At 46.3% G+C, this 13,947-nt stretch overlaps 1 protein-coding gene across 1 annotated transcript in view; it reads left to right on the forward strand.

The window, feature by feature from the left end:
- Positions 1-9,172: 9,172 nt before the first annotated feature.
- Positions 9,173-13,947, forward strand: part of NINJ2 (ninjurin 2) — a 99,638-nt gene continuing 94,863 nt past the window's right edge. The window contains exon 1 of the mRNA XM_011957119.1: positions 9,173-9,615. Within this exon, the coding sequence (XP_011812509.1) occupies positions 9,445-9,615 (171 nt within the window). The 5' untranslated portion in view covers positions 9,173-9,444. The remainder of the gene's footprint in view (positions 9,616-13,947) is intronic.

Consider the following 13,947-nt stretch of genomic DNA (forward strand, 5'->3'; position numbering starts at 1 on the left):
GTGAGCTGAGATCACACCAGTGCACTCCAGCCTGGGTGACAGAGCGAGACTCCGTCTCAAAAAAAAAAAAAAAAAAAAAAGAGGATTGGGGGGGTCTATGTTAAGAAAGAATTGGAAGGAAGAAATTTCAAATTGAGTCCTGGCTCCATCACCAGCTGTGTGATCCTGGACAGGACACTTTGATTTTAGCTTCCTCATCTGTAAATTGCTACTGGGTCATCGTGAAGATCAAATCAAATAAAATATGTACAAAGTACTCTGAAAGCATAACTATTCCTGTGTTAGTTTTTTTCTCTCTCTCTCTCTCTCACACACACTCAGATGTACACATCTGTGTGATTAAGGGGATAGCCAGGAAGCTCATCTCCCAAGTCTCTAGTCCCACCTTAACACTGAACTGCTTCTCTCATTTGTAAAATGAAGTGGTGGTTGAACTGATACCTCCATTGGAGGGTTTGTTGTGGTTTTCCTGAGACTCTAAGCTCTGATTTCCATCCTCTACTCAGAACTCCATTCCTACGCTCCCACCCAGTCTACACCAACATGGCACAAGTATACATATGTAACAAACCTGCACGTTATGCACATGTACCCTAGAACTTAAAGTATAAAAAAAAAAAAAAAAAAAAAAGACTTGGCTGCTATCTCTTCTGTCCACTCTCCACTGCCCTCTTCAAGCTTGCACCCTCTCCTCCCCACACCCGGACCGGAGTCTCCTGTGCAATTCGAGACACAGTGCATCAGTGACACTCAGACATATCTGTCTGAGGAACACTTTGTGGTTTCCCTGCCATTTAGCAAAGCTTTTAGTTACAGAAATTTTCCAACATACACAAGAACAGAGAGAGTAATATATCTTCATGTACCCCAAACCCATTTTCAACAATTATTAACACATGAGCAATCTAGTTTCATCCGTATTCCCACTCACCACCCCTACCACTGGATTATTTTGAAGCAAATACAACATGTTGTTCCATCTCAAATAATCCCTAAAAACAATGACTCTTTTTATTAACATAGCCAAAATACCATATATCACCTAAAGTTAACAAAATATCCTTAATAATATTAGATACCTAATCAGTATTCAAATGTCCCTGGTTGTGTGGTATGGATTTTATTATTCGGTTGGTTTGTTCGCAACATAATCCAAACAAAGTCTATACGCTGTATTTGGTTGATATGTCTCTTAGGTGTTTTTTTTCTTTTCTTTTTTTTTTTTTCTTTTTTTGAGATGAGTCTCCCTCTGTCACCCAGGCTGGAGTGCAGTGACGTGATCACAGCTTACTGCAGCCTTGAACTCCTGGGCTCAAGCAGTCCTCCCAACTCAACCTCCCTAGTAGCTGGAACTACAGCTGCTTGCCACCACACCAGGCTAATTTTTTTTTCAAGACAGAGTTTCACTCTTGCCACCCAGGAGGGCAATGGCACAATGTTGGCTCACTGCAACCTCCGCTTCCTGAGTTCAAGCAATTCTCCTGCCTCAGCATCCCAGGTAGCTGGGATTACAAGCATGCGCCATATGCCTGGCTAATATTTGTATTTTAGTGAAGATGGGGTTTCACCACATTGGCCAGGCTGGTCTCAAACTCCTGACCTCAGGTGATCCACCCGCCCCAGCCTCCCAAAATGCTGGGATTACAGGTGTGAGCCACCATGCCCAGCCTAGGCTAATTAAAAAAAATTATCTGTAGAGACAGAATCTCCTTGTGCTGCCCAGGCTGGTCTTGAACTCCTGGACTTAAGTGATCCACCTGCCTCAGCCTCCTGAAGTGCTGGGATTATAGATGTGAGTTGCTGCACCCAGGCCTGTCTCTTAAGTTTTCATCTATGAATTCCTTCTTCTTTTCTTTTTCCCTCTAATTTATTTGTTGAAGAAACCAGGTCAGGTTGTTTGCACTGTAGAATTTCCCAGGTTTAATCCATCCTTGAGTATCTTTAATATATTCCTATCTTCCCTGTGTTTCCTATAAACTGGAAATTAGATCTAGAGCATATTCAGTTTCAATATTTTTGGCAAGAATGCCTCATAGGTGGGGTGTCTGAGGAACACTTTGTCAGTAAAAAAGGACCTGTGGGCCAGCATCCCGTCATGCCGTAAGTGGCTGTAATTTTGACTGTGCTTTGTAAACCTTCTTTTTCCTAGTCTTTTTTTTCCCCCTTATTTATTTACTTATTTTTATTTATTCTGAAGGAGTTTCACTCTTGTCGCCCAGGCTGGAGTGCAGGGGCATGATCTTGACTCACTGCAGCCTCCGCCTTCCGGGTTCAAGAGATTCTCCTGCCTCAGCCTCCCAAGTAGCTGGGATTACAGGCGTCTGCCACCACGCCTGGCTAATTTTGTGTGTGTGTATGTGTGTGTGTGTGTGTGTGTGTGTTTAGTAGAGACGGGGTTTCATCATGTTGGCCAGGTTGGTCTTGAGCTCCTGACCTCAGGTGATCTACCTGCCTCGGCCTCCCAAAGTGCTGGGATTACAGGTGTTGAGCCACCGCCCTGGCCTTTTTTTCCTGGTTTAAATATCACTTCCAGACTTGAAACCTCCATCCAATTTTGTGTATCTTGGGGTTGCCCAGCCCACACATACCAGCCCTTAGAGGCTTATTGCCCATGCCCCCTGAGCAGAAGTCCACTGGTTCCCAAGAGATGCCTTGAGGGGCAGCTTGAGAAATGGAGCGGGGCAGTTGTGGGGGGGTGGAGGGGACGGGACAGATAGGGCAGAGCTGGATGTGACTCTAGAATTCGAGCAGCTTCCCTTTAATCTGCTTTATGTTCACTTCCACGTAAGATCATATTTAAGAGAAGGATTTCTCATCTTTCAAAAGTTTGCAAACCACTGATCTCTGTCTCTCTCCCATCACTAAGAAGAAATCAGCTATTCCTCTCCCTTAAGCCACCAAGAGAGTGCCAGGCACCTTTTCTTTTCTTTTCTTTTCTTTTTTTGAGATGGAGTCTTGCTCTGTTGCCAGGCTTGAGTGCCGTGACGTGATCTCGGCTCACTGCAGCCTCCCTGTCCCGGGTTCAAGCGATGCTCCTGCCTCCGCCTCCCAAGTAGCTGGGACTGCAGGCACACACTACCACGCCCAGCTACTTTTTTTGTATTTTTAGTAGAGACGGAGGTCTCACCATCTCGGCCAGGCTGGTCTCGAACTCCTGACCTCGTGATCCATGCCCCCCCCGCCCCCCAGCCACCCAGAGTGCTGGGATAACAGGCGTGAGCCACCGTACCGGCCGGAGGCTCTGTTCTTAATCATTCATTGAACAGTGAGTCACAGTTAAAATCCCCCTCCTCTGGGAGCGAAAGAGTGAAGGGAAATTTTACTCACCACCACCAAGAGCGTGCCCAGGCCTCAGGGGCATTCCCACAAGACTGTGTGCCTGACTTCTGATCGAGGCGTGAGCAGCCCGAACAGAAGTGACACATACGCAGTGACAGAGTTCTAAATGTAGAATTTTGGTCGATAGTTCCACTGGCCAAGAAGGTAGCTACTAGCTACATAAATGTGACTACTTAAATGTGAATTCAGAGGCTGGGCACGGTGCTCATGCCTGTAATTCTAGCACTTTGGGAAGTCGAGGTGGGCGGATGGATCACCTGAGGTCGGGAGTTTGAGACCAGCCTGGTCAACATGGTGAAATCACATCTCTACTGAAAATACACAAAAAAATTAGCGGGGCATGGTACACACCTGTAATTCTGGCTACTCGAGAGGCTGAGGCATGAGAATTGCATGAACCCGGGAGGTGGAGGTTGCAGTGAGCTGAGATCACACCAGTGCACTCCAGCCTGGGCGACAAAGTGAGACTCTGCCTCAAAAAAAAAAAAAAAGGTGAATTTAGGCCAGGTGCAGTGGCTCACGCTTGTAATCCCAGCACTTGTGGAGGCTGAGGCTGTGGATTACTTAAGCCCAGGAGCAGTGAGCTATGACTGTGTACTGTACTCCAGCCTGGGTGACAGAGTAAGACCCTGTCTCTAAAATAAATTTAAAATTAAATAAAATCAAAATATGTGAATGTATTGAAACTAAATCAAATTTAAAATTCAAATTCTTACTCAGCCAACCAGGTTTCATGTGCTCGATTGGCTAATGTGGCTAATGGCTACTATATTGAAGAGTGAAGATGGAGACGTTCAATAACACTGACTGCACTACCGGCTCCTTCCACAGACCCTCAGAAAGCTTCCCTTTGCCATCCCTGTCGGCCCTGGGATTCCTGGAGAAGTGAATTTGAAAGCAGCTGAGTTAATGTGTACATGGGCATAAGTGAGTTTATAAGCATGTTCCGTAGTCCGCTTTTATTCTCACTTCTGTATCTTGTTTGACGCGGTTCTGCCCTACTCAGTCTCCATTAGCAGAGGCAACAGATCGTGGTAATTTTCCCTAAAATTTTTCTAATTACATAAATTTTCCATCAGGGAGGGTCTTATTGGTAAAATTAAACTAAAAGCATTCCATTCTTCTTGCTCTGTTTCAATTTTTTAAAAAGCCAATAATTTCTAGCCCTCAGCTTTTACACACTGAAATTTAGACCTGTATCTGAGACCTTACACTGTTACACAGGAAGTATTTAATAGAAACTTTTTTTTTTTTTTGAGACAGAGTCTCGCTCTGTTACCCAGGCTGGAGTGCAGTGGTGCCATCTCGGCTCACTGCAACCTCCACCTCCAGGGTTCAAGCCATTCTCGTGTGCCTCAGCTTCCCAAGTAGCTGGGATGACAGGCATGCACCACCATGCCCAGCTAATTTTTGTATTTTTAGTAGAGATGGGGTTTCACCATGTTGACCAGGCTGGTCTCAAACTCCTGACCCCAGGTGATCTGCCTGCCTTGGTGCTGGATTACAAGTGTGAGCCACCACACCTGGCCAAAACACACATTAGAAACAGAATTTAAGAGCTGGAAGGAATCTTAGGAATCAACTCTTTTGATAGCTTCACATTCACAAAGAAGAATGTAAACCCCAGAGAAGTTAAGTGACTTGCTGAAAAACACAGTGACTCAGCACGCTGAGAGGAGCCCAGGCCGCCTGGCTTTCACCCTAGAGCTTTTCCCACAATTCAGAATTAAAGGATCTTCTTTCTGCCACCTTGAGTACCCTACAACAATGCTTTTCTCCTTCTACAAAGCAAGATCCCTAGGGCCTCATTGGAGGCCCATCATTCCATGAAACCAGACGTGGAGTCGTTTCTGAGTCACTCTGAATGTCTACTTATCTATAAGTTCAAGGATATTCTAAAATATACTTTCCAAGAGACAGTCTCCCTAAAAATGTCCCTCTGGCTTTACACCACAAAAATCACCCTGGCAGTACAGAAAAAGAGAAACCATTTCCATCCACAGTGACAGCCTCCGCGTAGGTGCAGTTTCAGTACCAGCCAAATGTCAGTAACACTCTCCCCGACAGCTTCCCTTGCCATCGAGTGTCTCACCAGGGCACGCGTGTGGTGCTTTTATATCCCCACAGCGTTTAACCCAATATCGACGTGGTAGAGACTCAGCAGTTGCCTCTCAAGTGGGAATTAGACTTCAAAGACTCTAATCAAATTCTAGAGCAGCAGTCAGCAGACTACAACCTGTGGAGCCAACTCTGGTCTGTTTTTATATCTGATCCTTTCTGTAAATAAAGTTTTATTGGAACACTCCCACACTCATTCATTTACATGTTGTCTATGACTGCTTTCACATTGTTATAGAATTGAGTAATTGCAGCAGAAATCATATGACTCACAAAGGCTAAAAAATATTGGCTCTCTGGCCCTTTACAGAAAAAGTTTGCTGGCTGGGCACAGTGACTCACACCTGTAATTCCAGCACTTTGAGAGATCGAGGCGAGCGGATCGCTTGAGCTCAGGAGTTCGAGACCAGCCTGGGCAACATGGCGAAACCCCCGTCTCTACAAAATATACTGAAATTAGCCAGGCATGGTGGCACGTGCTTGTCATCCCAGCTACTGGGCTGGGGGTTGGGGCCTGAGGTGGGAGGATCACTTAAGCCCAGGAGGTGGAGGTTGCAGTGAGCAGAGATTGTGCCACTGCACACCAGCCTGGGTGACAGAGTGAGACCCTGTCTCAAAAAATAAAAATTAAAATGAAAAAGCTTCATATAGCAATTTGAATTTTATAAAAAAGTAAAATGAAAAAGAAAACCTTTGCTGGCCCCTGGTCCAGGGTTACAGGCGGTAGATACGGTAGATAAACCATTTCCCAATGCCTTTTTTCTGTTTACTTCCAAACGATGCTTATGAGATGGGGAAAGGTCCAAATCCAGAAAGATCTTGCCAAACCAAAACCATTATTATAACCAATTACAGCTGTTTCCTTTTCAAACTAATGTGTTTATTAATAGGAAATTTTTTGAAATATATTCAAGTACTTTTCTCTTTTGTATTTTTTTGTTACTGTTTCCCTCTATTCAGCCAGATGTATCCATATTATCTAAAAGATAATGAGGATTTTCACAACAGGAGTGCAAAGAGAAAGAAATAGTTAATATTTTGCTTCTGGCATCCAAAATAAGGTTTTCCAGCAAGATTTTTTTTTTTTTTTTTAAAGACATGGTCTTGCTCCATCACCTCAGGCTGGAGTGCAGTGTCATGATCGTAGCTCACTGCAGCCTTGAGCTCCCAGGCTCAAGCAATTCTCCCACCTCAGCCTCCCGAGTACCTGGGACTACAGGTGCTGCAAGCTGCCACATGTAGCTAAATTAAAAAAAATTTTTTTGTAGAGACAGGATCTCACTGTGTTTCCCAGGCTGGTCTCAAACCCCTAGGCTCAAGTGACCCCCTGCTTCTACTTCCCACAATGCTGGGATTACAGGTGTGAGCCACCAGGCCCAGCCAAAAATTTCTTGTACAGATGGGATCTCACGATGTTGCTCAAGCTGGTCTTGAACTCCTGGGCTCAAGAGATCCTTCTGCTTTGGCCTCCCGAAATGCTGGGATTACAGGTGCGAGCCACACTGCCCAGCCAAGACAATATTTTTGACAACCAGGTTTTGTTGAGAGAGAGGATTTTCTAAATTTCTTCATTTCCCTTTGAATTGTTGTCATTGAATTCTACATCAGATATTATCCCAGCCAAACAGAAGAAGAAGAAAAAAGAAGACACAGCATACCTTTACTGATCCTGGATTAAGGGGACTATGGGAAGAAGTAAAGTCGTGGAAGAGAAAGGAGGTATTCAGACATAACAGTTCAGTTGCTCCTCTCTGAGCCAAAGTCATGGATAAGAAGATGGACTCGGAAACTAGATTTCCCGGTTTTAAACCTTGGTTCAACTTTGGGCAACTTCGTAACCTCTTTGTGCCTCTGTTTCCTCATCCGTAAAACAGCAATAACAACATTACGAACTTCCCGGAATTGTTATGAAAACTCCATAAGGTGAGTAAACATTGAAGTGCTGAGAATAGGCCGGGCGCGGTGGCTCACTCCTGTAATCCCAGCACTTTGGGAGGCCGAGGCGGGTGGATCACCTGTGGTCAGGAGTTTGAGACCAGCCTGGCCAACATGGTGAAACCCCATCTCTACTAAAAATATAAAAATTAGCTGAGCATAGTGGCACACACCTGTAATCCCAGCTACTCAGGAGGCTAAGGCAGGAGAATCGCTTGAACCCAGGAGGTGGAGGCTGCAGTGAGCCGAGATGGCACCACTGCACACCAGCCTGGGCAACAGAGCCAGACTCCATCTCAAAAAAAAAAAAAAGTGCTTAGAATAGTGCTTGTTACATGGTGGTGTTATTATGAGGGGTGGGGTGATGGATATTACTGGCAGACGTTTTCAGCAGTGCTGAGAAGAGTGGGTTCTCATTCCATTTGGGAATGTGGAAGGAGCTCACCCCACAGGCTGCCCTGTGCCAGCTGGAGCAGCCACATCAGAGCAAACTCTGCTGGAAGTCGGGCTGAGCTTGCCTTTCCCCAGCCCTCCGTCAGCAGCCGTCCGTTCCCATGTGTCCAGGGGGGCTCAGGAGCACTGGTCAAGCATCTCGCAGGAAAATTTCGAGGGGTTTCTTAGAGATGTGGACCATTGAGCGGATATAGTGGGATGGGGGCGCATACCAGTCAAAGCCAGGTCTCAGGACGGCCCACATTGCCACGAGCCAAGGTAGCGCAGACAGCAACGGAGACCACTGGATCTCAAAAACAGAAAGAGAATTGCCCATGAGTGACTCTAGACCAATATCAGACATCAGCCACCAGTGCCAGCAAGAGACCCTGGAGCAGGACCTGTGTCTCCTCAGCAGTCAGCAACTCGGGCAGGCCCACGGGCCCAGCAGCTCCAGGACAGAAACGAGCAGAGATGGAGAGGCCACAGGATAGATCCAAGAACCGTCCACACCCCACCTGTCCCATGCAACTAGATGCCAACTTCTGCAAATCCGAAAGACTGAGCATGTGTCTAAAGTGGACTGTTTACCATTTAAATGATTAAATCCAACTATGCTTCATAGATGAGACTAAAATATGGCCCCCATGCAACTGTCCAACCCTCCCTCGCACCACTGTCCAGAGGGGATGGGAACTTATAAAGGCATTTCATAGAACTGAAGAAATCACCTTTTTTTTTTTTTTTAACATTTGAATGTGGTGACAGTAAACATGTGACTCTGCCTGTCTTCCTCCCGCCCGCACCTCTTTAAACCCTGAATTGGATTACAGGTTAACACCCTGCCATGCACGTCTACGGACATCCCCACACCCACACGTGCACAAGCTTGTGTCTAAACCTTGCTTCAGGAACAAGCCAGAAGAGTTTTGGGTTCTAAGGTAAACAGGAGAGAAAAAAAAAGAAACTTTCTAAAAAAAGACTCGCCCCTGGTAATTTTATTTGAAACGCAGGGAGAATACCGCTACTCGCATAAACAGGCTTCAAAGGTACAACTTCTCTCTGCTCCCTCTATGGCTAATCAAGGGAGGAGGTGAAGAAATCAATTTGTCAATAAAAACATATTGTTTACTCACTTTGTAGAATACAGCCTATGCTTTGGAGCCTATTAGGTAAACTACAATTTTTTAAAAAACTTTCAGGGATATAGGGAACAAAGCAAAGAACAACGGAAATCCCAATGCCTCAGTATTGAGATTGTGCTGGAGGTCACCCCACCCATGGGGACTGGGGACCCCACTCAGCAATGAAGTCAGATAGTGTTGTCCTCAGTCTGTTTTTCAATTTCCTTGATAAATATGCAGGATTTCTTTGCCAGTCGTAAAGCTCCTAGCTCAAAGCAGGCTGGTGACTTCAGAGGGCTCCGCTGGGACCGGAAGGTCACTGGAGCCACTGGTGAAAATGACGCTGTCACTACCAACTCAGAAGGCCACCTCTCAATGTGCCAGGTGCCACCTCCTGGAGCACACACATGTGCACACGCGCACACACACGCGTGTGCCTGTGTACACCTCCCCCAGGGGCTGCAGCCAAGACGGGCATCCCACATCAGAGGGATGAATGGCAGGTCTGTCCCGCCAGCTGTGTGCTCTCTCCCATCCCAAGAAAGCCGCAGAGACTCAGACGGCAGAGCCTGGAGGAGCCCACGCAGTCTGTTCCCGGCTCCCGGTGCGTGTGAAGGGACTTGAGGACAGCGAGATGGAATCAGAAAGAGAAATCATCAGCCTTCAAGTAAGTTCTCTGTGGAAGAGAGCGGAGGGGAAGTCGGGAGGAGAGGGGAAGCGGGAAGAACAGAGGGTTGATACTTGAGTCACTTGATGGTCTCCCTCCCCGTTCTCTTTCTTACTCGCCCCCTTCTCCAGATGCTCCCTAAGCTTTGTCTCTTTATTTTCTCTTTCTCTCCATTTCCCTGTCTGGTTCTTCGCTTGTTTTGAAATATCTGAAAAACACATTGGTTAAATCCCTTTTGGCCTCTGCTTCCTCTTGTCAGTCAAAGAGCTAATGAGATCCGTATTACCAGAAAATGATTTCGCATTCTGAGCAGCGCTCTCCCCCAAGCCCCAGGACAGTAGAGACGTCTCTCAGAGCTGCCGGGCAGTTCTTTGGAGACAGGAAAGATGGGAGTTTTGAGGCCAGGAAGAGAGGTAGCTGGCCAACTTTGCATTTTACGGGTTGGAAAAAACTTGAGCCGTTTCTCGGCTATCTTCACAAAGCTCTACTGTGTGGGACAGAAAGCGTCTCATTCGGACGCGATGCAGTGCAGGGAAAGGAAATCAGTCTAATCTCCTAGCAAGAGGCAGAGACGTGTGTCCTCCTCTAGCTGGAATGGGCTTGGAAGGCATCAGAGGTTCCAGTCCACCACTGGAGGGAGAGGGGTGGGATGTTACCGTCAGAGGAGAGCCAGATTGCTGGGAGCTGCACTCCCTGACTCCCTGTCGACGGGTAGAATAGAATCAACCCTTCTATGACCACTGCTGTAGCTGCTGTGTAACATTTCAGAGAATCAAACAAAGTGTGGACAAGGACTTCTGAGATCAAGAATTTCTGATCCCTGAACCTGGTCCTCGAACAAAATCTTAAGCAGCCACCCAATATAGACTTCAGATTAAAGGAGAGCTGTTTTGTTGAAGCAGAGTATGTGCACGCGTCTCTCTCTCTCTCTCGTTCTCTGTGTGTGTTTTGGGCAGGGTGGCGTGAGTCTGGCAGAGTCTCTGTCCTTGGCCCCTCCACCGTTGAGACACCACCAGGGAACTTGCAGGACTGCTTGGTGTGCTGTATCAAAACCATTCACCAAGTACAGCTGCATACCCCGTGTTGTTCTCCTGGATTGGCAGCCAGCCCCGACAGCAGTCCCACCGCGAGGCTTGCTGGTCCCTCTGTCTGGAACCTTCTTTCCCTGGCTTATCTCCTGACTGGCCCTTCCTAGTACATTCAGGTCTCAGCTCTAATGCTACTTCCCCAGGGAGACCTCCTCTGACCAACCTCTTTACAGGATGCCTCTTCCCCAGTTTGTCTTTATCATTTGTTTAATTTCTTGCACAGCACTGCTCACCGCCTAAAGTTACATTGCTTATTTATTTAGTATGTATTGCCTGTCACTCTCACTAGGACACAAGATCTCTGAGATCAGGGCCTCCCCTGTTTTATTCACTGCTGCAGCCCTCGTGCATGACGCAACTCTTGGTACACACTAAGTGCTTTAGAAAACATTTGTTAAATGAATGAGTTAAGGAAGCCATGAGTTGGAGAGGCTCTGAGATAGGAATAAGGTCACTTAATTGGCCCAAGACCTCCAGTCCATGTCTTCTGTCCCTGGTGTGTGTTTTCTTCTTACTTCTAGTTCTTGCCTCTATAAGATTCTTGGTTGTTAAGGAAACTGTGTTGCTGCTTATTATTCTCAGAAGAGCAAGTTTCTTATGTGCTAATGGGTTGAACAATCTAGAGTTACAGACTAAGGACTTTGCATCTGAACCAGAGGTTCAGAAGGAAAGAGGTGGTGGGAGGAAGGAGAAGGAAATGACTGACTAGGCTTGATGAATGTCTCCATCTCTAGCAGGTAACTAAGGTGTTAATGTGCCTTTCTCTTCATTTGTCATTCAGTCTCTTCCAATATGCTATTTAATTCTTGTGTCTTACTCACATTTTCCTTTGGTCAGAAGGTTATCCATTATTTTCTACAATTTCTTGTCCACCTTTGGCTGGGCACGGTGGCCTACGCCTGTAATCCTAGCATTTCAGAGGCCGAGGCAGGAGGATCATTTGAGCTCAAGAGCTAAAGACCAGCCTGGGCAACATAGCAAGACCCTATCTCTATTAAAAATTTAAAAGTGATTAGCTGGGCATGGTGGCGTGCACCTGTAGTCCCAGCTACTCGGGAGGCTGAGGTGGGAGGATTGTTTGAAGCCAGGAGTTCAAGGTTGCAGTGATCTACAATCGTGCCATTGCACTTCAGCCTGGGCAGCAGAGCCAGACTCTGTCTCTAAAAAGAAAACAATAACACTCTTTAGTTAAAACAATGTTTTCCCAAAATGTGGTATAATGATCACCAGTGGGTAGTAAAGGTACTATCAATGGCTGACAACTTCTTATTATAATGTTTATTTTTACAGTTTTTTTTTTTTGAGACGGAGTCTCACTCTGTCACCCAGGGTGGAGTGTAGTGGCGCGATCTCAGCTCACTGCAACCTCCGCCTCCCGGGTTCAAGTGATTCTCCTGCCTCAGCCTCCCAAGTAGCTGGGGTTACAGGCATGTACCACACCCGGCTAATTTTTGTACTCTTAGTAGAGGCAGAGTTTCACCACGTTGGCCAGACTAGTCTCACACTCCTGACCTCAAATGATCCAAAAGCCTCGGCTTCCCAAAGTGCTGGGATTACAGGTGTGAGCCTGACCATGGCTGACCATCTTTATAGTTTTAGTATTCATTAGAAAGAGCATAACAGGGCCAGGCGCGGTGGCTCATGCCTGTAACCCCAGCACTTTGGGAGTCCGAGGCGGGCAGATCAGGAGGTCAGGGGTTCGAGACCAGCCTAAAATAACATGAACTTGAGCCTCCATAATCAATGTTGCAGATGTGTCTCCAGGTCAGGACCTGTGAGACTGGGATGGGTAGCAGCAGCACAGCTGGCTGTGAAGAGTGGCGCACAGCACTCGGAGCAGGTGGCCTCCACCAGCTGGATGCCTGGAGCTGCTCCTTTTCTTCTACAGCCTGTGGCTGTGGCCTCCAAGCCTCTGCCCTTCTCCCTGCCTTCACTGGTAGCCCTGCCAGGGAGCTAAGCCTGCTCATCTCCCAGAGTCTGGATGTATGAAAGGTTGAGGATGATCCCTTTCTTCCCCTCTGAGCCAGCGTTGCAACCCTGTCCCCAAGTACAGAGTTTAAGCTCCTAGCCTGGCTCCTTCTCAAAATGGAACTCCTCTTGGGCTTCCAGGTTCCCCAGACAGATTCAGTTCTTGGCTCCTTTTTTTCTTCCTGTGCTGCATGTTGATGGAAATGTGAAGATGATCTGCTAAAAGCAGAACTAAGACTTGTCCATACCGAATGCAAATTCAGTATAGCTCATGTTAAGTATAGCAAGATACAGATAGAATGAGATGGGAGTGGAGGTAAAAATACTTATGAATAGAAGAAGGTCTATAGACAAAGTACTCTGGGAGTATTTTTGTTTGTTTTGCTTTTAAAGACATATATATATAAGCAGTTATATATGATATCTATATAATATATAACAGCAGTTATATATATAATAGCAGTTTTAGGTTCATGGCAAAATCGAGAAGGAAGACACACAGATCTCCCATATAGCCCCTCACCCTACATGCATATACTCCCCATTATCAACTTCCTCCACCAAAATGGTACATTTTTTTTTACAACTGATGAGCCTTACACTGACACATCATTATGACCCAAGGTCTACAGTTTGCATGAGGGTTCACTCTTGGCGTTAAACATTCTATGCGTAATAATATGTTTCCACCACTATCGTATAGTATACTAGAGAAGTTTCACTGCCCTAAAAGTCCTCTGCATTCTGCCTGTTCATTGCTCCTTCCCCGCTCAACCCCCAGCAATGACTGGCTTTCTGTTTTGCCTTTTCCAGAGTGTCGTGTAGTTGGAATCATACCATATGTAGCCTTTTCAGATTGGCTTCTCTCACTCAGTAATGGCATTTAAGTTTCCTCCATGTCTTTTCATGGCTTGATAGCTCATTTCTTTTTAGCACTGAATAATATTCCAGTGTCTGGATGTACGACTGTTTATTTATTTATTCGCCTACCGAAGGACATCTTGGTTGCTTCCACGTTTTGGCATTATGTATCATATGTATCACTCTGTATAAAGCCACTCTGGCTGGGCGCAGTGGCTCACACCTGTAATCCCAGCACTTTGGGAGGCCGAGGCGGGCGGATCACTTGAGGTCAGGAGTTCGAGACCAGCCTGGCTATCACTAACATGGTGAAACCCCACCTCTACTAAAAATACAAAAATTAGCTGGGCGTGGTGGCGGGTGCCTGTAATCCCAGCTACTCGGGAGGCTGAGGCAGGAGAATCGCTTGAACCCG

Source organism: Colobus angolensis, unplaced genomic scaffold (assembly GCF_000951035.1).
Source record: "Colobus angolensis palliatus isolate OR3802 unplaced genomic scaffold, Cang.pa_1.0 Scaffold437, whole genome shotgun sequence".
Classification (NCBI taxonomy): domain Eukaryota; kingdom Metazoa; phylum Chordata; class Mammalia; order Primates; family Cercopithecidae; genus Colobus; species Colobus angolensis.